This window comes from Lethenteron reissneri, chromosome 61, assembly GCF_015708825.2.
Source record: "Lethenteron reissneri isolate LAM-NWPU_2019-01 chromosome 61, ASM1570882v1, whole genome shotgun sequence".
In the NCBI taxonomy this organism is placed as follows: Eukaryota; Metazoa; Chordata; class Hyperoartia; order Petromyzontiformes; family Petromyzontidae; genus Lethenteron; species Lethenteron reissneri.
Genome location: NC_083839.1, coordinates 5,708,163 through 5,734,862, shown reverse-complemented (window position 1 = coordinate 5,734,862; position 26,700 = coordinate 5,708,163). Strand labels below are relative to the sequence as shown.

General features: G+C 51.3%; 1 protein-coding gene across 1 annotated transcript in view; it reads left to right on the top strand.

Moving 5' to 3' along the window:
• The first annotated feature begins 1,066 nt into the window (after positions 1-1,066).
• LOC133358337 (integrin beta-1-B-like) overlaps positions 1,067-26,700 on the top strand; it is a 42,291-nt gene continuing 16,657 nt past the window's right edge. The window contains exons 1-4 of the mRNA XM_061576607.1: positions 1,067-1,199; positions 22,309-22,381; positions 22,986-23,074; positions 24,498-24,708. Of these exons, the coding sequence (XP_061432591.1) occupies positions 22,309-22,381; positions 22,986-23,074; positions 24,498-24,708 (373 nt within the window). The 5' untranslated portion in view covers positions 1,067-1,199. The remainder of the gene's footprint in view (positions 1,200-22,308; positions 22,382-22,985; positions 23,075-24,497; positions 24,709-26,700) is intronic.

Genomic DNA, 26,700 nt, shown 5'->3' with positions numbered 1-26,700 from the left:
GGTAGTGGTTGTAGTGGTAGTGAGTGGTTGTAGTGGTTGTAGTGGTGGTGAGTGGGTGTAGTGGTTGTAGTGGTAGTGAGTGGTTGTAGTGGTAGTGGGTGGTTGTAGTGGTGGTGAGTGGGTGTAGTGGTTGTAGTGGTAGTGAGTGGTTGTAGTGGTAGTGGGTGTAGTGGTTGTAGTGGTAGTGAGTGGTTGTAGTGGTGGTTGTGAGTGGGTGTAGTGGTTGTAGTGGTAGTGGATGTAGTGGTTGTGAGTGGGTGTAGTGGTTGTAGTGGTGGTTGTGAGTGGGTGTAGTGGTTGTAGTGGTAGTGGATGTAGTGGTTGTAGTGGTGGTGGTAGTGGTTGTAGTGGTAGTGAGTGGTTGTAGTGGTGGTGAGTGGGTGTAGTGGTTGTAGTGGTAGTGAGTGGTTGTAGTGGTAGTGGGTGTAGTGGTTGTAGTGGTAGTGAGTGGTTGTAGTGGTGGTTGTGAGTGGGTGTAGTGGTTGTAGTGGTAGTGGATGTAGTGGTTGTGAGTGGGTGTAGTGGTTGTAGTGGTGGTTGTGAGTGGGTGTAGTGGTTGTAGTGGTAGTGGATGTAGTGGTTGTAGTAGTGGTGGTAGTGGTTGTAGTGGTAGTGAGTGGTTGTAGTGGTTGTAGTGGTGGTGAGTGGGTGTAGTGGTTGTAGTGGTAGTGAGTGGTTGTAGTGGTAGTGGGTGTAGTGGTTGTAGTGGTAGTGAGTGGTTGTAGTGGTGGTTGTGAGTGGGTGTAGTGGTTGTAGTGGTAGTGGATGTAGTGGTTGTGAGTGGTTGTAGTGGTTGTAGTGGTGGTTGTGAGTGGGTGTAGTGGTTGTAGTGGTAGTGAGTGGTTTTAGTGGTTGTCGTGGTGGTGGTAGTGGATGTAGTGGTTGTGAGTGGGTGTAGTGGTTGTAGTGGTAGTGAGTGGGTGTAGTGGTGGTGGTTGTAGTGGTTGTAGTGGTGGTGGTAGTGGATGTAGTGGTTGTGAGTGGTTGTAGTGGTGGTGGTTGTGAGTGGGTGTAGTGGTTGTCGTGGTGGTGAGTCAGGGTCACGCCCCTCCTGTCGTCCCCACCCCCCGCCTCTCGCCCGGGCAGTAGCAGCAAGCAGCCACATCGCTCTCCAGCCAGGCAGGAGGAGGAGGTGAAGGTGCTGGAGGGAGTCTAGCGAACAGAAGAAGCCACTCGACGAGACAGCGAAGAGCCACGAGGTACGTGTCGGCTACAACTACACTCGCAACAACAACCACCACAACAACCACCACCACACAACCTTAACGCCAGCCGGAGCAAGGAGCAGCAGCAGCAGCGAAGTGAAGGGTGTTGAACAATGGGGCTGGCAGGCCACGCCTGCTGCCGGCGGCAGGACGAGATCAGTCGATTCCGTTGCAAAGAAAAGGGGGCACAACTAGACAACAACCACCACCACAGACAACAACAACAACCACCACCACAGACAACAACAACAACCACCACCACCACAGACAACCACCACCACAGACAACAACCACCACAGACAACCACCACCACCACAGACAACAACCACCACAGACAACCACCACCACCACAGACACCCACCACCACAGACAACAACCACCACCACCACAGACACCCACCACAATCACCACAGACACCCACCACAATCACCACAGACACCCACCACCACCACCACAGACAACAACCACCACCACCACAGACAACAACCACCACCACCACAGACACCCACCACCACAGACGACCACCACCACAGACAACAACCACCACAGACAACAACCACCACAGACAACCACCACAGACAACCACCACAGACAATCACCACAGACACCCACCACCACAGACAAGAACCACCACCACCACCACAGACAACCACCACAGACAACAACCAAATACTGTACAACAACCGGCAAGCGACAGGCATGCCAATTGCGGAGTGAGTGTACTGTTAGTAAGAGTTAGTAAGTTAGTAAGAGCTAGAAAGAGTTAGTAAGAGCTAACGGTGGGAATAGTGAGCGGTGATCCAAAGGGGCTCTACTACTACAACACTGTCACGCCTCTAAGAGTTGATATAACTTCAAACCAACCCACACGCCACAACCACCACAACCACCACCACCACTCCCACCACTCACAACCACCACTCACCACCACAACCACCACTCACCACCACAACCTCTCACCACACTACAACCACCACTCCCACCACCACTCACAACCACCACTCACAACCACCACTCACAACCACCACTCACAACCACCACTCACCACCACAACTACCACTCACAACCACCACTCACCACCCCAACCACCACTCACAACCACCACTCACAACCACCACTCACCACCACCACTCACCACCCCAACCACCACTCACAACCACCCCAACCACCACTCACCACCACAACTACCACTCACAACCACTCACCACCACCACTCACAACCACCACTCACAACCACCACTCACAACCACCACTCACCACCCCAACCACCACTCACCACCACAACTACCACTCACCACCACCACTCACCACCACAACCACCACTCACAACCACCACTCACCACCCCAACCACCACTCACCACCACAACTACCACTCACCACCACCACTCACCACCACTCACAACCACCACTCACAACCACCACTCACCACCCCAACCACCACTCACCACCACAACTACCACTCACCACCACAACCACCACACACCACCACAACCACCACTCACAATCACCACTCACCACCACAACTACCACTCACAACCACCACTCACAACCACTCACCACCACCACTCACCACCACTCACAACCACCACTCACAACCACCACTCACAACCACCACTCACCACCCCAACCACCACTCACCACCACAACTACCACTCACCACCACAACCACCACTCACCACCACAACCACCACTCACCACCACAACTACCACTCACAACCACTCACCACCACCACTCACAACCACCACTCACAACCACCACTCACAACCACCACTCACCACCCCAACCACCACTCACCACCACAACTACCACTCACCACCACCACTCACCACCACTCACAACCACCACTCACAACCACCACTCACCACCCCAACCACCACTCACCACCACAACTACCACTCACCACCACCACTCACCACCACTCACAACCACCACTCACAACCACCACTCACCACCCCAACCACCACTCACCACCACAACTACCACTCACCACCACAACCACCACTCACCACCACAACCACCACTCACAATCACCACTCACCACCACAACTACCACTCACAACCACCACTCACAACCACTCACCACCACCACTCACCACCACTCACAACCACCACTCACAACCACCACTCGCAACCACCACTCACCACCCCAACCACCACTCACCACCACAACTACCACTCACCACCACAACCACCACTCACCACCACAACCACCACTCACCACCACAACTACCACTCACCACCACAACCACCACTCCACCACAATCTCTCACCGCCAAAGTAATAAACGTGGACTAAAGGGAAACACGACGACAACAACCGCACAACCACAGCAACAACCACAGCCACAACTCTCTCACACACACAGGGCAAAGACAAAGGTCCACCGTGTAGCCTGTGACAGACTGTAGGGGCAAGTGCTGTTAGCGAGCAGGACCTATGAAGGCCGGCACTGTGGCACACGAGGGGGTGGGTGGCCAGCACCACACCCGGCCGCCTTTGTCTCCCCAGTGGCGATGTTCACCACGTTAGGTGAGGTACTCGTTTGAGGCTGAGTGGACACACACACACAGGGTACCACCACCACCACCGTGAAACGCTGATGGTAAACTTTGAACCAGCACCACCACTCACCACGACCACCACTACAGCAACAACACCACAACAACAACACGATAACACGTGCACCACAACAACAACACCGACTACATGCAGTAACAACACACAACACCACAACAACAACAACTACATGCAGTAACACACACCACAACAACAACGACTACATGCAGTAACACACACACCACCACCACAACAACAACACAACACGTGCACCACAACAACAACTACATGCAGTAACACACACCACCACAACAACAACAACTACATGCAGTAACACACACCACAACAACTACATGCAGTAACACACACACCACCACAATAACAACAACTACATGCAGTAACAACACACCACCACAACAACAACAACTACATGCAGTAACACACACACCACCACAACAACACCACAACACGTGCACCACAACAACAACCAACAACAATAGCAAACATCGGTGTGTGAATGAATGAACTGCAACTAATAACGGGAGTATTTACAATGAGCGCAAGCCTTGGCACCATCAGACAATGTGTTTATATTACAGCCAGTTAACAACCTCGTGGGTACCAACACCACCTGGCTGGGCTTCTTATCTTGGCGTCTTAAGATAATTATAAAAGCACAACAGGCAACCGCAACTATCAACGCCATCATCATCATCAGCAACAACAATCGTATCGCATTCAACATCGACTAAAGTTGATTGGCGAGTCTTGAGACGTCTTCAAACATTCGCCTCGAATGCAACGGGGAGAGGCCCTTTTGTACTTTGAGGCCGTGTCAGATTTGTGGCTTGCGTGGTAAGTTTGTATGGGTTTTAAATCGTTATTGTTTCCTTTGCGGCTGTCTAGCCCGGTTAAATGTTGCATCAATGGTGCAGACCCTTTCACTCTGTAAATACATCGACAATCCCTGCTTGTGATCACCGATTATATTCGTTCAGACGTGCCAAGGTCTCGCCCACGGGCCCCCCCGGTTTTCCTAGCTCCGCTGCCGGGTGGCTGCAGCTCTGGCCGGCAGACTGAGCCACACCCTGCCCCCCCCCTGCTCCCGTGCTGCTGCTGCTGTGTTGATCAAATGCCCTGCAAGGCTCCCACGTTGTGTCTCCCTGCCCCAGCAGCGAGCAGGCGGAGGCGTTGCAGAAGTCTGCCTTGTCCAGCCCTGGCCACGTCCATGGAATCACCGCGTTCACCACCCCCGCCGTTGACTTAACCACAAAGCGGTACCGATTTTATCGGACCCCGGTCGGCGGAATGATTGGCTGAGTTAACCCACTCTGACCTCTTCTCGCCCTGGCCGCGATTTGAATGGGCAGGTTTGAATGGAAGACAATGCGACAATCGCACTCTGTAGCCTGCGGCAATGTACAGAATGTCAATTCGTGTGCAGACTATTCAACTATACATATGTTTTTATTTAACCAGGTAAGGCCCACTGAGCTATGTAGCTCTTATTCAGAAGCGACCTGGCCATCAAACGATAGTTCACGTGGAATGTTATAGCAGCCAAATACTCTTAAAGGCAGGCGTGACGTTGATTATAAATGTGGTTGGAAAATCCGGAGGAGCTGGAGAATAATTCACGGGGAGAGACAGAGACACGCAAACTCCAAATATACAGCGGGTGTCAGTTTTATGGATCGAACCCACGACCTCATTGGTATACCAGGCGAGGTCGTAAACATCTCGCCGCCGTATATAATACGGTAACGCTGTGAAATCGCACGGTCATTTATTCTACCCCGTCAATCCACATCTGGATGCGGGCTTCCATCATCACGCTGTGGTCGGTCTTGTTGCCGACCACAATATTTAAACGCACTCCTTTGTTCAATATCCTTTTGGAGATCCTAGCCCCCGCAATGGGGTGTCTCTACATGGATGTCCCTGCACATGTTTTATAGTGAGGGGGGGGGGGGGCAGTGTTTCTAAAGGATGTGCTGAGAATTTAATTTGATGCGTATGTGGAGCAATGGTGCCAACTTCCCAATTGTGTGGCCATGGGTCAAGAAAGGGCACGGTTTGTAAAAGATCAGCGTGGTGATTAAGCATCAAGCGTTGTGTTTTGCGATAACTTACGGAGGTGCGTCTTATGTTGGCGCAGTTATCGGCACGGTTTCCTGCATTGTGGTTCCGGTGAGTCATTCACCTGCGTTGTTACCCGCAGAGCCGCCGCTACGTGGAACCAAGGCGTGGAAAACTTTCGCGAGCTTGCCACTTTGTAGTGTTAGTTTATTACTCCGCTTGTGAACGCAAGATAGACTCGGCGAGTCTCAACACTGATTCTTTTTTTCTTCTTTTATGGACCTGCTAATTTTTCGCAGGAGTGGGTGATGTTGCTGCGTGTTATCCCGATTGAGTAAATTGCAGGCGATTCATCTTCTTGGTTCTTTCGGTAAAGTCACGTAGAAGGGAAATAATAAAAATAAAACATAATAAAATACAATTCTCACGACGTTTTGGCCACAACGCAAGCAGCCGTCCTCAGGTGAAGAACAGGGCTGTTGGAAAGACAGTGTCAGACGCTGTCTTTCCGACAGCCCTGTTCTTTACCGAAAGAACCAAGAAGATGAATCCCTGCAGTCACGAAAGCTTTAAATGGTAAAAAAAAATTGCAGGCGATTCGTCCGTATTTGGGATGTTTGGCCAATGCCAGTTCCATTCTTTGTTTTTTTTTACCATGGGAGGAAACCAGAGAACGTGGAGGGGAACCTCCTCATTCAGAGCAGGATAATGTACCAATTCCAGTAGAGAATCAAACTCATGCTCCTCTAGCTGGGAGGCTACAAGTATTAACAATGCACCAGCACCATCCTGTTAAGTTCGTTTATGAAATTACTGAGAAAAATATCCGTCGACCACGCGTTTATTGTGTTCGTCAACAATACTTAAGTGAACGGAAATCATCAACATGATGACCACGACTGACCCACCAAAGCGCAGCTGATGATGACAAGACTAAACTAACGAGTCTGAATGAAGGTGCAGACTTAAGATGAGTCAGGTTCGTTGTTAGAGACTGCGGGTTCGTGTGCAGTGCTGGGTGGATTATGAGATGGCAGGATTGCGAGATGTGGTGACAGCTTGGGGCAATGCCTTAAACCAGCAGTGGATTAACTTTTAACTAATGATGATGATTGGAAACTGCAGCCCACTGAAAGACCAAAAATGGTAAATAGCTATACGCAGTCTGTATATAATACGATTACTGAGCTCACCAATGATGAATAACTAAGGGCGTACCACATTTTTTTACCCTTTGAGATGACAATACTTATCTAAACGACTGATGGATAATAATTTACAGACGAAGACTCCACTGAAATTCAACAGGCTGTCTTCGACTAGACTATGAGGAACATGTATTTTCTTAAGTTAACACTGCTGCTTGCGAAACATCATGTTGTTATGACACCACTATGTCTATGCCAAGTAAAAGGAGGTAACGGGGTGGGGGGGGTTGGCATAGGTTGGGGCAGTTTCCGTGGCCTTCCAGGCACCTTTTTACACAGGAAGTTGTGACATTCTGACGTGGGTGAGAGCGTTTGCAAGAAAGCCTGGCATAATAAAACAATAAAAGTCAGTTGAGAGTTTGGAGTGTTTAAGGCAGGTCGTGTGCAGGTGCTGATTGGATTGTTCGTTACATGTTAGGACCATCAGAGATGGCTTCATACGGCAATGGATACATCATGGCTGATGACGAAACCTAAAGCTAAGGAACAGATACAATTGCAACGTCAATACAGACAAAGAGCTTCCCTGATCAAACAGGCATGGAGGGATGGATGCTCATTTGTGGTGGAAATTCCACATTCCTTTGGCAGGAGCCAGGTGATTAAGAGAACAGTATGCGTGTATCGACCTCAGATAGATGATGGAATTCAGACTCCCGCTACAGCCCGACAGAGAGTGCCACATACTATACTGTACGTAACAATGCCTTTCGTTTCTTCAGGAAAGGCTGGCTGAGCATGTAGGCCTTCTTGTCATAATGGGATGTTTTGGCCAGTATGAAATCAATTCATTATTTGGTGGTACTGCATTGTCAATGGTGTACAAACGCAAATAACAGAAAACTCAAACCATTTGTCAATGACACTCACTGTTGTGAGGGAGAATATGAATTCATACCGTTATATACTTGTTCTTTTCGGACGGTGTTTTTCACGGACGTGAGCCCTTTAATGTTTTGCTTCGTGCGTACGAAGGAAATTTGATTTCTGGGAGGGGCCCGTGCACAGTAGGGGGATATCGCTCAGATAAATCTCACGCGAGAGTTTACAAACCTACTTGCTGTACTCCCATTTCCTTAGCCACGTGGCAGCGCCAGCAGTGACCTTGAAGTTTGATCCGCGAAAACCCATGCCTCCTGGTCCGGCAAACCCATCATTGTAGCGAACAAACATCTGTGCGGTGACCTTGAGATCTCTGGAGGCCGGACCACTTTACAGAGTGTAAGCCATTTCCTCAGTGTTGCACATGCGGCACGTTGAGTTTGTCTTAATGCTTGATGCGTTGAGCAGGGCCCCCCACCCCGCCAGACCCCTTTGGGTTGGATGCGGAGAGGTCTTGCCAGCGAACGATTCGGCCAAAGTGCTCTCCCCTCGTCAGGTCACCGAGGCTAAGCAGACTTTTGAAACTGGATAGTGCTCGGATGGGCGACTGCGACTGTGAACAATACAGATGTACGCACAGGGTACTTCGCAAGCTCTTCTGTGAGGACAACAACTTCAGTTGTTGTACTGTGCTTCTATGCTCTCACATCCGCCAGGCCCAGCAACATTTGTTGAAACAAGCCCAACTCGGCTGACGAGAACCAGAAGGTCGAAACTGGTTCATGGTTTCCTTGCAAAAGCAAATGTTGCTGGATAATGTTGGCCTGGGAAGCCAGTGGGCCGATGGAGGGAGAATACGGAAATGGAGGTCTTGATTATCCTGCACATGTTATTGCTCACAATGCTCCCCCACGCAGTGTGGGTCGTGGAGGTTGTTTGACCATACTTCACTACGCTGGTCAGTGAGGGTTGGTCAAGGCGGGGAACCCTGATGCGAGAGCATGCCCTCTGCTTGCTTCAGTAGTGCCCCCTGCATCACCATACACACACACACACCTCTTTTATGTACATTCGTGGTCCACCCATCCAAGCACTATCCGGTTTCGACTCTACTTAGCCTCAGTGACATAACGAAGGGCGGCACGGGTTGGCTGATTTGTACGTATGTGTACAGAACGTATTGTATATTTCTAAAAAAGCGTCTTTCAGTGTGGTGGCGCGTGGTTTTATGAGTAACGGCTTTTACATTTCTGCGGGGCGGTTTTTAATTGCTGTGATGCGGATGCTTCCACAAGGCCCGCCTCAGGAGCTGGTACCCCCTGGGATCAAACGTTTAGCCACCGCCTGGAACTAGCCACCGCCTGGAACTAGCCACTGCGGATATTAACCAAATTAATATGATGCCTCCCCTTCCCATTACCTCCCCCATCTTTAAACACGGCACAAAAAAAAAATGAACGCATTTATCAATAACACCGTGGCCTTAAAAGGAATAGATTGAATAGATGTCGTTTTGGCCAATGGCCCCCCTTCATGGAATGACGACACCGATTAAATATTTTTCCTTTTAATGACCACTGTTATTGACGAATGTGTTGATTTTGTTACTTGTGCATGTGCACCACCGCCAAATAAGTTGCTTAAAATATGTTTTTCTTTTCCTTTATACAACCCATCAGTCGCATGACCTTCTGTGATATCGTCTTATCAGCAGCGTTGGTTCAATGCAAGCGAAAACGCTGGGCCCGATTCGACATTCAACTCCTCGTCAGCCGAGTCTGGCTTGCTCTATCTAACCAACGGGGTCGGATGTGGAGACCCCTCCCTACCGGGAACGTGAGATCTGTAATCCGGGCACAGCTAGTTGCGTGCGTGCGCGTGCCATTGGCGTCGCTGACATGTAACTCTTTTCGGGATAAAACTAAAAATGCGGGCCCGAGGAGCTCCGGTTGAGTTTACATGCGTGCAGCTTTTGCGGAATACAGCCTGCCCCGTAGATTTCCGCGGGTGTGCCCGATAGCTCCGCGATTGTTGGGTTACGTGGAAAAAACATGTCAGGCTTTGCTCGCCCGTAGGAGGTTGTCACGTCGGAGCGATGTGTTGTGGAATTGTCCGTTTCGGTGACGATTGGGAAGGCGTCCGTGCGTTCCCGAGCGGACGGGATATCCGGCGCTGGGAGCACTCGCTGCCCGTACGTGCCGAGCAGAGTATGTTGATGTGTGCGTGTGTGCACGCTCACGCCGTATAAGGTGCTTGCTGACAGCAGTTTCCCCAACCATGGCAGCGACGTGGGGGGTTATTGTCTTTTGCTTGTCGCACGCCAAAAGGATACTGCTCTGTGAAGCCGAACTCTGCCTTGATAAGTGGAGTCTTTCCATGAGTCACATCGTCATATTTACTTTACAAGACACTCACTGTGTCTGTCTGCGAGTCAGTCCGTTAGTCACAGCTCCTACTTGAGTCATTTTTATTTAGCACGATCACGTAAGGGCTCATCCGTGCCCCAAGAAAGCAGGGACCTTTTCGGCTTGTTTACCCGTGACAGTCTCGCCGAGTCTCACGACTCCTTTTCAGGAGGGGCCTGCCAAGTGCTCACAGTCGGAGGTGATGGTTGTGTAATCCTAACCGAGTAATCTGCGGTGTAATTTGTTTTACGTATTTGGCAATTGGACTGACACCGACACGCGATGGCCTCCTCTTGCGAATTGATACCACGAGCTCTTTAACAACCTCTAACACTGCAGTTATCTACTGGACTTCTGTGAAAAAGTTACTGCACTTCTGTGAAAAAGAGCCCTATGGCTCATCAGATTCCTCCAATACGAATACATATTCTGATTCTGATTTAATCGGAGTGCACTTTCTTGTGGTCATGTCACCACCCCTATACGGTACTGCCCCTTATTGATAATGCATTCAAGACTCATCATCTTAGACTAAGGTCAACGAGTGACACAATGTTAACCGCGCAGCATTGGGTTTTTTTTCTTTCCTTGAGCGAAAATGTCGAAGCTCTCTTTTTCCATTGCTAAATGTTGTTATATCTTCAGTTCAAAGTTGGGAGAAGTCTTTGTAAAATGAAGAGAACAATTAATCCAACTTTACTCCTGTTGATTCCAAACATGCTGTACGATGTGTACACTAAACACGTGGAGTGGTTTTACAAGTTGTATAATCTCCTGTAGATGCCTCTGTTTCTTCACGTTCTTTCGATGTAGATGCCACTGGTGTTTCACGTTCTGTAGATGTAGATGCCATTGGTTCTTAACGTTCTGCAGATGTAGATGCCACTGGTTCTTCACGTTCTGCAGCTGTAGATGCCACTGGTTCTTCATGATCTGCAGATGTTGATGCCACCACCGCCATCCATTGCGCGGCGGTTGAATTTATGACTGTCGGTCCGAACAGGCAACTGGACATACGGACCAGGTTTGTTCGTATCTCTGAAAGTTCGTAAGTCGAATCTTCGTAAGTGGAGGAGTCTCTGTATCAGGATTGTAGCACAGTAGACACGTGATGTAAGGACACCAACTTCCGGGGTGCAAGTCCACGTGTGCGTACATCCTGATGAGAAGTTGCTGCCTGTGTCGGAGAAGCTGCCCTCTGCTACCCACCGCCCTCCTCTCGTCCCCCCTCCCCCCCACCAGTGTAAACTGTGTTGTTTACATGCGAACTGTGCGGTCATATAGAGTGCGCCTACGTGCAGTTTCTGCAGTTACGTATGTTGAAATTACTCGGCACAGTGCGTGGCCAACCGTGCTCATTGGAGGTGCGAAAGGTAGACAAAGATTCACCCCCTAGGTCGGCGATGGTCAACGCGGACGAGTTACCGGGGCCACGGATGCCCCCGGCGCCCCACAGGTTTCCCACCACTGTCCTCGTCTGTAAGCGGTGGGCCGGTACCAGACTTGATTCACCGCGGGACGGGATTCATTGACAGGAAAGCACTGAATCGTTTGCGTCACTCCGGTGAGAATGTTAGGTGCCAAAATATATAAGTTGACAAATATGCGCCTGCTTTCCCACGTTTAGCTCTCCACGTGAAAAAATGAAACTAATATTTTTGAGAAGAACGTTCATCCACCGAGGAGACGGAATGACGGAATCGGTTCGTGTCCTCCATGGATTGTCGCACCGTGAGAAGCGGCAGTGGTGGGCGGCCGCTGGGGAAGGCCTCCATCCAGGCTGATGCTGACATTAATGGGGTATCTATAAACCGATCACCCTCTGTAATGTTTGTTCTTCGACGGAACACTGCCTTGCTTAGACGAAGTATCGTGAGTGCCGTGCAGACCCGGCTAGCTGGACTGGATAGCGGCACCCATGCCAGCTAGGTACTTGTCTTGCCTCGAGACAACGTGTGCTCCCTTCGCCAACCCGCACTGACCGGCGTGGTGAAGTATGGTCAAATCCCCCCCTCCCCCCCCCCCAATGCACCTCAACCATGGCCCCCGATCGCCAGCAGCTCCGGATCCACCCACCGACGATGTCGGTCGAGATGGTGAAGGGGAGCAGGTGGGTGCTACGAATCGCTGGGTACGGCGAAAGGTGGCGGCGGCGGCTTGGGGGAGGCATTGATCCAGCAGCGGATTGACCATGTCTGCCGATGATGATGCGCGTATGATGTCTGCAGTGGGCCAGGGAGAGTTTTGTTATCTGGGAGGTTTGTACTGCGGTGGCGATGACGCGTTGGGCTTGGCGCGGCGTCTCTCCGTGTTCATGGCAGCCAAGGTCCAATTCACTTGCGGTGCACTCACCTTCCCTGTCGCTCTGCCTGCAGTCACCTACGTGGGGCTGGGCCCCATCTCGCCACGTCCCGTCACCTGTACCCGGCTGTGTCACAACGTTGACCGTGGGACAGGCAACTTGCAGGCTGTGTCGGTCAAACAGCTGCAAAAACCACCGTTGTATGGGCCTGGTCATTTATACCAACTATAGCTCACAACTCTTTTTTATTTCACCAGACAAGTCCCACTGAGCTGTGTAGCTCTTTTCCAGAAGCGACCTGGCCACTAATGATAGCTCAGCAAAGTGGCTTATCACGTGGAAACGTATTGCAGCCAAATACTCTAAACGTACGTTGATGCTAATGTGGAGGGAAAACCGGAGGACCCGGAGAAAAATCCACACGATCATGGGGAGAGAGACACGCAAACGTCAGGGTCAGAATTGAACCCACGACCTGCATACCAGGCGAGATAGTTAACATCTCGCCACCGTGGCGAATTACTCGGCGGAATCTCGCCGAGTCTCGGGAGGCTCAAGAGATGCCGCTGAGTTTCGGGGCATTGCCTGAATGGGCTCCACGCGTGCCGTACACTGTCGTCATGAGAGTCTCACCGAGTCTCCGGGAGTCGTTTTCAGGAGTTTCCTGCCTTCATTGGGATGGTGTGGCCCATTGAATTCCATCAGCGAGTGTTCAGCTCTGTGTGGGAGGAAACCAGAGATACCCGCCCGTTCAAGGGCGTGTAACAACTCCCTTGAAGAAATGTTACGGTGATAGGCACATGTTAGTTTTAAGGCTATCGGAAGCGCACAAAACTGTACAAACGAGACAGACACCAGCGAGAAACGCTTCAAAGCGAGACGGTGAAAAGGACACACAAATAATCCATTCTTGATCCGTTAAGCATATTCATCATCACAGTTCCATCGATTCGCCTAGTTCATAGGTCCTCTCTTTTTTTACATTTATGCAGCTAAACCCAAAAACCTCTGTTGTGGATAATATTGGTCACGAAAGCCGACGTGTTAAACTGAGCTGCTTTCTTATGGCAAATGACCCTAAGCGGCCCAACACTTCTGGACCGAGAAAAAGAATATGTCTGTGGCTGTGTGCGTGCTGTCAGCCGACCTGCCGACACTGCCGGCGATTGTGCGAGCGGCGAGTTCACAGCAGCAGCGGCGACTAGGGCCTGCTGTGCGCAGATGCTGGGCTGTGTGCCGGGTGCTTTGTTGTGCCGGGGAGCCACGTGCTGCTGGGTGGAGGGGCACGGTGACGCTGGGAGCCGAATTCTCATCCGGTTCCCGGTGCAGTGTGTGGTGCGTCGTCCCTTGTGTTCCTTGTGAGGTGGTGGGGGTGTTTGATTCTTTTCTCACTCCAAATCAATGTTGCTTTGTATGTATGTTGAAAGTTCATGTGAACTCAACCAGAGCCGCCCCTACCTTTCGCTCATATTTTGTCCAGTTCAATGTACAGAACAGGTATGAAACCAGGCCAACATATTTAGGCCCAGTGATGAATATTTACTGAGATATGTGTATCCTTTAGAACAGGAACGGGGTGGGGGGGGGGGGTACACTCTACTTGTGTTACAGATGGGCAGTTAAGGCTTCTGTAATATTTTAGTGAAATGATTAGCAATCAGAGCTTTGGTATTCTTGTGATGCTGGGTGCCTCAAAATGTATTTTTTCAAATCAGCATTCCCCACCTTCATTTTAAAGAAACAAAAACGCTTTTCCCTTCGAACTTTCCCTGCGAGAAAAATGAATTGAAGAAGACGCTTCGATTCGGAAGCCGAGGCACTTTTCGCACGATTCAACGTTTAATATTTTCAACGCAAGGAACGAGAAGTCGAATTGGATTGACACACGACATTCGATGCTGAACACACGTAGGAGGTGTCGCTACCAGTGTCATCCGTAGCAGAGGTTGGGTTTTTTGTTGTTGAGTTGGAACGCGTGAAAATAATCGCGTCGTTAAACCCGCCACCCTCTGACACAGCAAGGTTTTTGTCACGTAAATAAAACGTGGCAATTCGTTATTAGTTGAGCACACCGGCGTGTTGGATAGTAAAACCACGACATTTACAATTTCTAATTGGCCGTGTCGGATGGTGGCGGGTTTAATGGCACATTTATATTTACGCGATCTAACACCAAAGAGAAAAAAAACTCTGTTATGGATGAATTCGTTGTGTGGTGGAGTTTTTATTTATGTTTTGTGGCCTTGTGTAGTGTTCGCACCTTACACCACCGTCATCTACCCGTGGCAATGTAAGAAGCCGGTTTCATCACAAAACGTATAAATCGGATGCAATTCGCGCCTACTTCATGTTAACAAAAACTAAATGCCTCTTGACTCCATAGCTGCTACTACGGTATTGTTAGGTAATTACTCGCGCGCCAATTTAAAATATAAAAAAATTGCCAGTTTAAAACGTTTAACAATTTCATTCTACCAGGCCCCACGGTGTAAGCAAGCACAGTTTTATAGTCCGATCTGTCTCTCTACTCGCCTCTCTTTTGTGCTGAAGAAGGACCATTGCCAGAAACGTTGCTTGTTATATGTATTTTTAAGGCCGCATGCAGCGTTATTGCCGAATGTTTTGAGTATTTTTATGTCACGCTTTGTTCACATTCCTCTTCTCATCGGACAAGAATTTAGCTTTTCGATGTGGGGGTTGGGTGGCGTTCGCATGCCAAGCGATAGTTAAAAAAAAAAACACTTCATTTTAGACATCCCGAGGCCAATATCTGCTCAGTGCGTTTTCGGGCTGAACTTTGGGCCCCTTAAGCCGAACATCCAAAGGGGGATTTTCCCGCGTAGGATTTTGCCATTGGTTCTGCTACTGCTGTGTAACTCCCCGGCGTGTGTTTTCGGGTTCGTTGCCGCGCGTTGTCAGCGTCGTATTTCCCTGTGTTTGCTACCCGCGCGTAGCAAGCAAGATGTTTCCATCGCTAGGGATGGACCGAAGCGAAATGTTAATCAGAAACTGACGGCCACGTGGAGCGAAACGTCGGACGTCGTGCCGAACGACAATGTCGCGCGGCACGACCCGGAAGCTCCATCGCAGAACCGCCGCGGCAGAGCAACTGTGGAAATTGACGCAGTCAAATCCTGCAAAACCGATTAAGATTAATTTTAAAACATTGCTCGACTTTTGCGACCCAAAGTGAAGCAACCGCCGAAACAGCTGCTTCTGCATATTAGTGCAAGATTGTAATGCCTGGAGCATTTTGCAATTCTTAAACAACAACAACAACTTTTTATTTTTGTTATATCCCCGATAAAAAATGTGCGCACCTGTACGGCACAACCACGGAAAACTGTCTTGAGAAGACGAAGAAGGCTGTTAGTGCACGGTGGCTAGGAGATGTTAACTACCTCGCCTGGTATACAGGAGGTCGTGGGTTCGATCCCGACCCTGACGCCTGCTGCTGCTGTATTTGGAGTTTGTGCGTCTCTCTCTCTCATCATCATCATGGTGGCTAGGAGATGTTAACTACCTCGCCTGGTATACAGGAGGTCGTGGGTTCGATCCCGACCCTGACGCCTGCTGCTGCTGTATTTGGAGTTTGTGCATCTCTCTCTCTCATCATCATCATGGTGGCTAGGAGATGTTAACTACCTCGCCTGGTGTACAGGAGGTCGTGGGTTTGAGCCCGACCCTGACACCTGCTGCATATATGGAGTCAGCATGTCTCTCTTCCCGTGGTCCCGTGGATTTTTCTAAAGTATTTGGCTGCTATAAATTTCGACATGATGAGCCACTTCGTTGAGCTATCATTTAGTGAGGGCCAGGTCGCTTCTGAAAAAGAGCTACAGAGCTCGGTGGACCCTTACCTGGTTAAGAAAACGTTTTATAACACGTGGGGGGGGGGGGGGGGCGGTAGCGTGACCATCTAGGACATCGCGAATGCGATCTGAAATTCCTGACATTTTGCTGCCGCTAATCCGAGGATCTGGTTTACACGGTGCCCTCTTTTATTATTCTCTGCAAAGTAAATCGGTGCAAACGATCACGCCTCTGGGAAACACAACAAAAAACTGAACGTTTGTTTTCTCTTACTGTGATTATGTTGTCCCGTCAAGTTAAGAACTTGGGTTTTTAGGCGTAGTTTTTCGTTGCCGAGACTATGATTAATGTTTGTTTTGGGCTCTGGGCAAGTGCAGGGTACTGTAGTACTATGTGGCCTAACCAAAACACAAATATGGATCACAATCAATTTGTTTCAGACCCTACACTTTTAAAACTTGTCTCCAATGTAATTTGCAGTTGCCTCTAGTATCAAATAATTACAAAACGCACCCAGTCCCATATGATCTCTGAAGCTAAACAGGCTTGAGCCTGGTTGGTGCTTGGATGGGTGGCTGCCAGGGCTTGCCAGGTCGGCGTTGGGGCGGGAGGCTGATGGCTGTGTTGTGTCAGCCACCCCCTTGGTGTGCCGTGTGGGCCTTCCTTCATAGGTGCTCGCTAACAGCACTTGCCCCAACAGTTTGTGAAGGCTATACGGGGGATCTTTGTCTTTGTCTGCTTACAGCACACGTGGAAGCCCTCCTGTCAATCCACTGCTGGGTTAGAAGCCATCCGCGCGCTCCGCTGGGTTTGCGTTATTGTCAGCAAGATGCAGTGCAGAGACCTGCAGTGCAGACACTTGCAGTGCAGAGACTTGCAGTGCAGAGACTTGCAGTGCAGAGACTTGCAGTGCAGACACGTGCAGTGCCGTGGTGAGCACTCGTCTGTAGTGCAGCTCCACTCTGTTGGTGCAGCGTGGCGACACTGTGGTTTGTGTAGCGGAGTTTTTTATACACTTGCTGACGATCATGGGGGCGGGGGGGGGGTGGTGTTAGGGGTGTTTGACCATACTTCACCGCCCGCTTGCTTGAAGCAGCAGTGATGTTCCCAGCTGCGTGACCCCTGTTGAGCGGTTCGCTGTTCCGGCAGTACATGCGTGGGAGGTGACCCGCCCCCCCACTCCTCTCCCCACCACCACTCCACCCCACCCGCCCCCCCATTCTTTACCCCCCCATCCTCTCCCCCACCACCACCACACTGCATGCCTCGCATTCCAACTCCCACCGCCATCTCCCGCCTGCAGCTCCATGCTCCCTGCATGGGGACAAGCGCAGCAGCAGCAGCGTCACGGGCTGCTGCTGCTGCTGCTGCAGCAGAGAGAGTGGGGCCGTGTAGAGCGCGCTCTGTCTCTTCACACACAGGGTACACTCTGTTGTGTTGTGTACAAGGGCCTGGTGGCTGCTGCTGCTGCAGTAGATATGTATTTCGTGCCATGGTGTAGCGGGGCGGGTTTGCAATGGGAGACTGCGGAAGAGGTGGCTGCTGGAAATGTTAACAACAAGTTTTGCTGGCTGAAGGGAGGGAGGGAGCGATGAACGGTCACAGCCTTTGGACTTGCAGGTTGCTCGTGTTAATGTTACTAAAAAAAACATTCAATATGTTTCGATTGGTAAATATCAGTACATTTTCAATATTTGTGGTCTAAAGGGTGGGGGGGTGGGGGAGAAGCGCGATGGGGGGGGGGCGGAGGTCATAGCCCCCCCCCCCCCCCCGTATCTGCCACTACACAATGCTGCACTATCTAACCACACCATCTACACCACTATAGGCAGTGCTGAGCATGCGCAACTCCAAGTCTGGGTTGTACAGCAGCATTGCGAACTACCCGCTGCACCACCGTAGTGCCTGGGGCAGTGTGGAGGGTAACACACTCGGGGCAGTGCAGTGGCTTCCCCTGCGTTTGGGCTGGTGGAGTGGCCCACGCTGCACTTGGCGCGGTGTAACAGTTTGATGCTGCGAGTTATACGACCGCATTGATTCATACTGCACTTGTTGTGATCAGCGGAGTGTACTCAGTAAACTCGCAGACACAGGCGTACTTCGGTGTAGTTGTAGTGCACTTGGCTTGGTGACTCATTCTAGATTTGAAGCTTTCCTGACTGCAAGGATTCATACTCTTAGGTTTTTCGGTAAAGTCACGTAGGTAAAAAAATAAAAAGAATAGAAATAAAATAAAAAATCACGACGTTTCGGAGGCAACACAAGTCTCCGTCATCAGGTGGGACCTTCAAAGCTAGATTTACTGCCTCACTTGAGACAGTAAATCTGGCTGTGACGGTCCCACCTGATGACGGAGACTTGTGTTGCCTCCGAAACGTCGTGATTTTTTATTTTATTTCTATTATTATTTATATTTTTTTGGTGACTCATGTTGTTGTCTACCCGTTTTGGGGGACTTAAGAACGCATTTTGTCATATTTAGGCACCGTGCAGTTGCGTAGGGGAAAGTGATCACAATGACCCCCGCCAAGTCTGTGTGGGAGACAAAGGCGGCCGGGCGTGGTGCCGGCCACCCACCCCCTCCGTGTGCCGTGCCGGCCTTCATAGGTGCTGCTCGCTAACGGCACTTGCCCGAACATTCTCTTGAGGCTATGCGGGGGATCTTTGTTGTTGTGGGTGTCTGTTCTACTCTGCTTGGCCGGGTTTTCAGTCATCATAGTTTAAATAAAAGAAAACCCATCGTAACGGAAAACGAAAATGCAATACTTTTGTCGATGATACCGTGTGGCCTTAAAGGAGAAAAAACTTTCTAGCTGATGTTTCAGGCAATGGCTCTTCTTCATAGCACAGAGAGAGGCTGGTAGAGAGACAAAGAGGCGATCACAAGCCAAGCCCCTCACCATTCTGGCAAATTGTCCGATGACGCTGGATGCAATTACCAGCGAAACGTCGTACTACTCAAAAATTTTAAATGTTGTGGTTTCACTCTTCAACACACCGGTGGGCTAAAGCAGTGAACTATTTGTCTTTTGTCAACGTGACACTTTTTTGCTGATTGGCCGTGTCGGGTGGTGGAGGGTTACTACACATTAATAAATAACGCGATGGAACCCAAAAACGTTTATTATGAATAATATTGGTCGCAAAAGCCTACGTGTTCAACGGGATCACAAGAGTTGGAGACTGTGCTTGTTTACACCATGGAACCTGATGGCAATGACATTTTTCAAAATATGTTCTGGTGAAGGACCATTTGCTGAACCTTCGCTCATGATTTTTTTCCTTTCAAGGCCATGCTCAGTATTGTTATTGACGCATGTGTTGAGTGTTTGTTCCTGTTGTTAATTGTGCTTTGTGCACCCACCGCTAATGCATTGCCAAATCATTCAGTGGGGGTGGGGAGGGGGGTAATGTACAGGCCGGATATTCATTTTTGTTCCACGCTCCTGCGTGTTGCTTGAAACTTTTGGCCCGGTCTTTGTGCTCGCTGCTAGTGATGCTGGCGGGCGGCTTGGTGGGCGGGTGGGTGGGTGGTTAGGCGGGGCAGGGCAGGGCTTGACTCACCGTTGTCTGGAACCGCACCACGCCACTGTCTGCGTTTGCTGTGCCAAGCATCAGGTTTTTTTTTCACCCAGCCCGCAGCATGACCGCGTCAGCTGGCGTCACTGCCCAGCCAGCACTGATCGATCGGGCGGCAGGCGAGATGTCCATACATGGGCGTAGGCGAGGCTCGCTCCGCCGTGGTGCGTGGGGGGTGAGAGGAGGCTTGCCTTGCTCGCGCGCTGCGCAGCACGTTCTTTTATTCCCAAGCGATTATGTCATTTTGTCCCATTTTTGTCGCCCGTCGTACCGGTCGGCGTCGCGTCTCGAGACGGAGCGTTCGTGGCGCAAGCCCTTCGTGTTGGAAAACGGCTCGCGGAAGCGGATATCACGGAGCTTTGGTCTCCCGTGTCTGCCTTGTCTGGCATCAGAGCATGCACGCCTCCGTGTCCCCGTGTCCCCGTGTCTCCGTGTCCAAGTGTCTCCGTGTCTCATCCTCTGTCTTTCTAATCCAGGGCAAAAATGGTTCAGTACGTTCCACGGTTCAGCATAGCTCCCATATCCCCTGTGTGCCAAGTGTCTCAGTTTCTCAGGTGTCCCGTTTTCCCGTGCCTCCGTGTCCCCACGTGTCTCCTTGTCCCCCATGTCTTGGGCGTTTCCCTTGTCCAAAGTGCGACCGCGGTTCGGCAGAGCCCATCGCAAGTCGATACCTGGCTGACGAGCGGAGGTCGTGGTGGGGTCATTGGTGAGAAAATTATTCGTTCGAGTTGACGAGGCCCATTGGGTCCATCACCAAAGCGATGTTGACGAGAAGCCGTGGGGTGGAAACTGAGACCGCAGTGGGGTGGTCGTGATGCACGTTGACCCATGTTGTGAGTTTGGGAAGGTCGTGGCGGAAGTAGGTGGAACATGGTTGTGGGGGTGGTATGTGTGTTCGTGTGGTTGTAGCTAGTGTAGCGGTCAGCATGTTGCATCGCGAACCCCGGCTACCCGGGTTCAAATCCCACTCACGGTCGACACCAGTGTCGATTACCTGAACCGGTCCTGGGCACCCCCTATGTTGTGTACGTAGCCAACCGTGCTAATCGGGTGAACTCAGCCTCCAATTAGTACCTGGTGCAGTGTGTAAAGATCACTACTGGGGAGACAAAGGCGGTCGGGCGTGGTGCTGGGCACACACTTCCTCGCGTGCCGTGCCGGCCTTCATAGGTGCTCGCTAACAGCACTTGCCCCAACAGTGTTACATGCTTTCCAGGGCATCTTTGTCTTTGTTTGGTTGTAAGTATCCGTGGGGACTGGTGGCGATGCAGTGGCTAGCACCCTGCCGAATGATATCAGAACGATTCCTGGGTCCTCTCCTAGGTTGACTCGGCCTTAAACGAATACCCGGTGCGGTTTGTATAAACATCAGAACTGGGGGGTGGGGACAAAAGTTCCAGGGCGTGGTGCTGTCCACACCGCTGCCTCGTGCGCCGTGCCGGTCTTAATAGGTGCTCACTAACAGCACCTTTCCCCAACAGCGTGCGTGTTAAAGGCTGCACGGGGGGGGAGATCTTATTCTTTGTAGGGGTGTGTGCGGATGAGCTGGCATGTCAGTTGTTATTACAGTCATGTTTGCACTCTGCTACGACCCTATGTCCCACCTTCCTCTCTCCCGCATTCCGCTACCCACTCATCCTGCCGCCCCCAATTCTCAAAACCCCAATATAATGTGTCACCTTTGTAAAGCATTTTGAGTTGCGCTTGCATTCAGACAAAAATGATCACGTGTCGGCAACATCATTATTATTGAGGGCCAAATAGGACATTGGTGTTCATTCGGTGAGCTATAAGTGACTGGTCGCCAGGCTGAAAATATATCCCCCTCGAATCAGAATCTTCATTTCTACTGGAGAAATCCTGTGGGCTCTTCTTCACAGGTGTCCAGTAGGAGTGCGTCCGAGCGTTACAACAACAAACAATACAAAAACACAATAGGAGTGCAAAGTATAAGAAAGGTAAATAAATCACTTAAAAAAATGTATTTTACCAGGTAAGGCCCACTGAACTCTTAGCTTCCTTTTCAGAATTCACCTGGCCACAAATGATAGCTCAACAATGTGGCTCATCACGTGAACGAAGTGGCTTATCACGTGAAAAAACAAACGAGAAAGACACTCCTCATACCCGACTCGTGCTGCTCGTAGTGATGCATAGTTGCGGTTTGCGGGACGTATATCGAAGTCGGCTGCCTCGTGTGGCCGAGGGCCGCATGAAGTCGCGGGCACGATGTTCCCAACCTCCGCCGCCACACCTTCACTGACGGTCGCTCGCTGGCCGCGTTCGCCGGGCTGACAGGACGTCGGGGCTGTGCGTGTGTTGTTGTTGTTGGTGCAGATGGAGGTGCGATTGCTGCTGAGGACGGCGCTGGCTGTCACGCTGCTCGCCAGCCTCTCCCTCGCTCAGCAAGGTGAGGAGGGAGGCCACGGCGGGGATTCAGAATGGCCTTGGTGGAGACGCCGCCCAGGTCCTGGGTACCAACTCGGGTTTCGTTCGCTCGCGGTCATCAGAATATTGACTTATACCGGAGGAATCTGATGAGTTATAAAGCTCTTGTTCCGCAGAGGCCGGGTTCCCAAGTGCGTCGAGTTGCTGGTTCGGTCACCAATGACTGCACACACACAAAGACGGTGGTCACCGCATCGCACAATTTCAGATGTGCTTCTGCGGCCGTCTGGAACGCTCTTCCTTCGGATATTTGAAATCCACTCTTTAAATCATCTAGATTGAAAAGCCATTTCTTCAGAACTGCTTTCTGTGTTTAGTTTGTTGCCCTTCCCCCGCACCTCTGATTAGCACGGTTGGCTACGTACGGTGAGAAGGAAGTTGAACACACGTACATTCGAGTGCCGCGATGAGGGATCTTGAAGACGGCGAGGAGAGACGGAGACACGCTATAACCATGCCCTGTTCCCACTACCCCCACAATCTCTCCTCTCCCCCCCCAACCCCTCTCTACCGCCCCCCCCATCCGGCCCCAAAACCCCTGTCCCCCCGCAACTCCGCGTGTGCAGAATCCCACAACGAGTGTCTGTCGCGTAACGCCAAGTCGTGCGGGGAGTGCATCCAGGTCGGCAGCCGCTGCGCCTGGTGCACGATGTCCGTGAGTCGCGCGACGCTTGACACAACCGCAGGGCCGCGGGGCCGCGGGGCCGCAGGGCTGATTGTGAATAACCTAACCTCCCAATTCCAGCAGCGACGAGCTCTTTTATGTAGTGGCGTCATTCACGCAGGCTGCATCCGCAGCACACGGAGGGGCGCAAACAAAACGATGTTTCCAGTCAACTAGCGATGGGCGTTCATCCCGCCTGGGAGGCGAGCGGAGCACCCAGAGAAAACCCTTGCATGCGAGGGGGGTGTGGGTTGGTGGGGGGCAACGCTGTATCTCCGATCGTCGCATAGACGAGACGAATTATATTAGTCCTCAGATTGCTGTCCCGCCTTCCCCTGGCGATCCAGAATATGGATCGACCTGGACCCCCACAGGAAGGGAGTTCTTAGATATTTGCGAGGTCGTCCACCAACCCTCGCTGCCTCCACAGTGCTGGGCCACAGGCCACGTGCATCGCCACCACCGCCCGGCCGCATATTGTTAACTCTGCTCAACATCCGGGCCGGCACGACGCAGCACACCGAGCAGGCCGCTGAGCCGTTGGTGCGTGTGCCGCTGAGCGTTGGCCTCTGGGACTGGGTGGAGCTGACCACGGGAACTCCGGTCTTGACCCTTAATATTCCAAACATTTTTTGACTTTCCCGTGCTGGCGTAGAAGCATTGCCATGCTGCCTTCTCCTTGCAAGCCCAAGCCTAGGGCACCTGGCAAGCTCTGTGGGTCCTGGTGTTCGCCCATCCAAGTGGAAACTGGACTCAATTCTTTCGTAGCTTCCGAGATGTACCGAGATCGGGCAGATTTAAGCGTGGTTTTTTTCCTAGCCAAAAGTGTTACTTTCGAACATGAGTCAATCAATCTTGTGAATGAGAACAATTTCATTTACATTATTAGGTGTAGCCCTGTGAGCCATTCGGTTCTTGAATCGGGTGCAACCGCAACAAACAAAAAACAAAAACATGAACAAGAAAACATATGAAAGTGACTATGTAACTATGTGCAAACAGAAAATCCAGGAAAAAACAGCTAAAAATCTTCCAGATAAAGCACCGTACACCAACGCTGTGTGCAAAAATCCCAGTGGGATGCAAGTCAAACAACAACAACAACCACAAGACAACTTAGATTAAAGCCATCAGTCTAACTCCGTACTACAACAAACAAACATGGCCAAACCAAAAAACTTTCGAAATCTGACCTACCACAAAGAGAGAGAGAGGGGTCTACAAAGAGGAAGGCGACATTGTGGGGGTTAGAGGGGCTGGCTGGCGGTGGAAACTAGGCCCCATTAATTCCCAGAACCGGTGGTGGAAGGTGAGGAGGGGTGGGGGGTGCGGGGGGCGCTGCCGCGTCGCCCCAGCTGATCGTCCGCTCCCGTCTCCGTGTCCCGTCTGTCCCTCCCCGCTCGCTCGCCCGCAGAACTTCACGGGCGTCGGGGAGTCGAACTCGGCACGCTGCGATTACGCGGAGAACCTAAAGGAGCGCAAGTGCGACGAGCGGCACGTGGAGAGCCCCAGGGGCCAGGTGCGCGTGCTGCGCAACACGCCCGTCAGCGACCAGGGCACGAAGCTGCCGCCCGAGAACATCACCCAGCTCGCGCCGCAGCACGTCCGGCTCACGCTCCGAGCAGGTGCCGGACTACGCGGGGGTCGGGAGATCTTTGTCGCGGGCGAGCGGGCGAGGGGCGAGTTCGCGAGTTGGCGAGGGGCGAGTTGGCGAGGTAGCCCGTCGACAGGGAGCGGCGCGCGCCGCCTCCAGCACCTGGCAGAATCGCGGGCGTCCTCGGTGACGGTGCCAGAGTTGGGCACGATCCGTAAATGAAATGCCGGGTGCCACAGCGCCGCCGACGGGCACGTTGCGACGTGCGTGGAGGCGGGGCAGAGCCGTTGGAGTTTTCTTTGCTTGGAGAAATTCACGTCGTATCGTAGAACCCCTTGCGAGGTGCAGTGCTTAACGGATTTGTGTCTTTTTTTCTAACCTCGCGGATGAATGCGATTCGACAAGACAAACAGGTCCCCAACGGCAGAGTGTGTTTATGCGCGTACACACACGTGCCGATGCAATGACAAAGATCTTCCATGTAGCCTCCAACAGGCTGTTGGAACAAGTGCTTGTGTGCGAGTATTTTATAAAGGCCAGAACGGTGCATGGAAGGGGGAGGTTGTGCGGCCAGCACCACGCCTGACCACCTTTGTCTCCCCATTGCTGATGTGTTTTACGCATCGTGCCAGATACTCATTTAAGGCTGAATTGATCTAGGGCAGGCTGTGGACAGATTCAGATATTAGCTGTCAATCCTATTGGTTGTGAGCGGGAAAATCAAAACTCGAGTCGCTGGGTTTGTAGCACGGTGCGTTAACCACTGTGCCACAGCTCTCCATATACCGTACATACAACACATGCACATAACATCACAACCACGGCGCTTGTGCCATGCTAGGGGCACATGCACATTTCCCAACACACACATGCACGCTCTCACAAATACAAAGAAATGTACACACGTGTATCATACAACAACCATGCACACAGACGCATGCACACACACATCAGGAACACTTGCGCAATTGCATATATAAATGCATACACATGCGCAGACATGCAAAGAAATGTATTAGACACACGCACGTGCATGCACACATGCATTTACATGCACAAATGCAAGCGCACAAATGCATATGAAGATAAAGGCACGCATACTGTATACACACACACACTGTATATATACACACACACACGTGTGCACGCCCACGCATTCATACCAGCACACGCACACTATGCAGGCACGTGCATTACAAAACCACACATTCATTCAAATACAAAGACAGAGACCCCCTTAAAACCTTAACAGCCAGTTGGGGCTTGTGCTGTTAGCGAGCACCTATGAAGCCTGGCACGATACACAAGGGGGTGGGTGGCCAGCACCAGGCTCTGCTGCCTTTGTCTCCCCAATGATGTTGACGCACCGCACCAGGTACTCATTTGAGGCTTTTTCGAAACTAGGGGAGGCCCAGGATCGGTTCAGATAATCGTCACCGATGTCGGCCATAAGCGGGAATCAAACTCGGGAAGCGGAATTCGTAGCGCAGTGCGCTAACTACGCAGCACTACGCTAAGACAAAGACACACACAAATGCACGCCCACACATACATACCAGCACCACACACACACCCATTTATTCACACACACACACAAACCACACACACACACACAAACCACACACACACACACACGCAAACCACACACACACACTCGAGCTCACAGGCAAGCACTTGCCTTTCCAGCCAGATCGGAATCTGTCGTTGCTTCATAGCATTTGGCGGAAACTGTGCGCCCTGCCGCTTGATGTGATGCATTTATCGTGTTGAAAAGACTCCGGCTCGTGCTGGATGGATGACACCACAAAGGTGTCGTCTTCCACCCTCAAGCCAGAGAGTATCTCCCCCCTCGGTGGTCCTTAAGCCAGTGCAGGAAATTCCACGTTGCTGTGGCGGTGTCCGAACGTGCGATCCTATTTAGACTCCGTAAACAATGATCAAACAAATCCAAATTGTTTCGAATCTTCCTCCAGGCCAAAGAGCCACGAGATGGTCTCTATCCACGCGTTTCTATCGTGCGCCT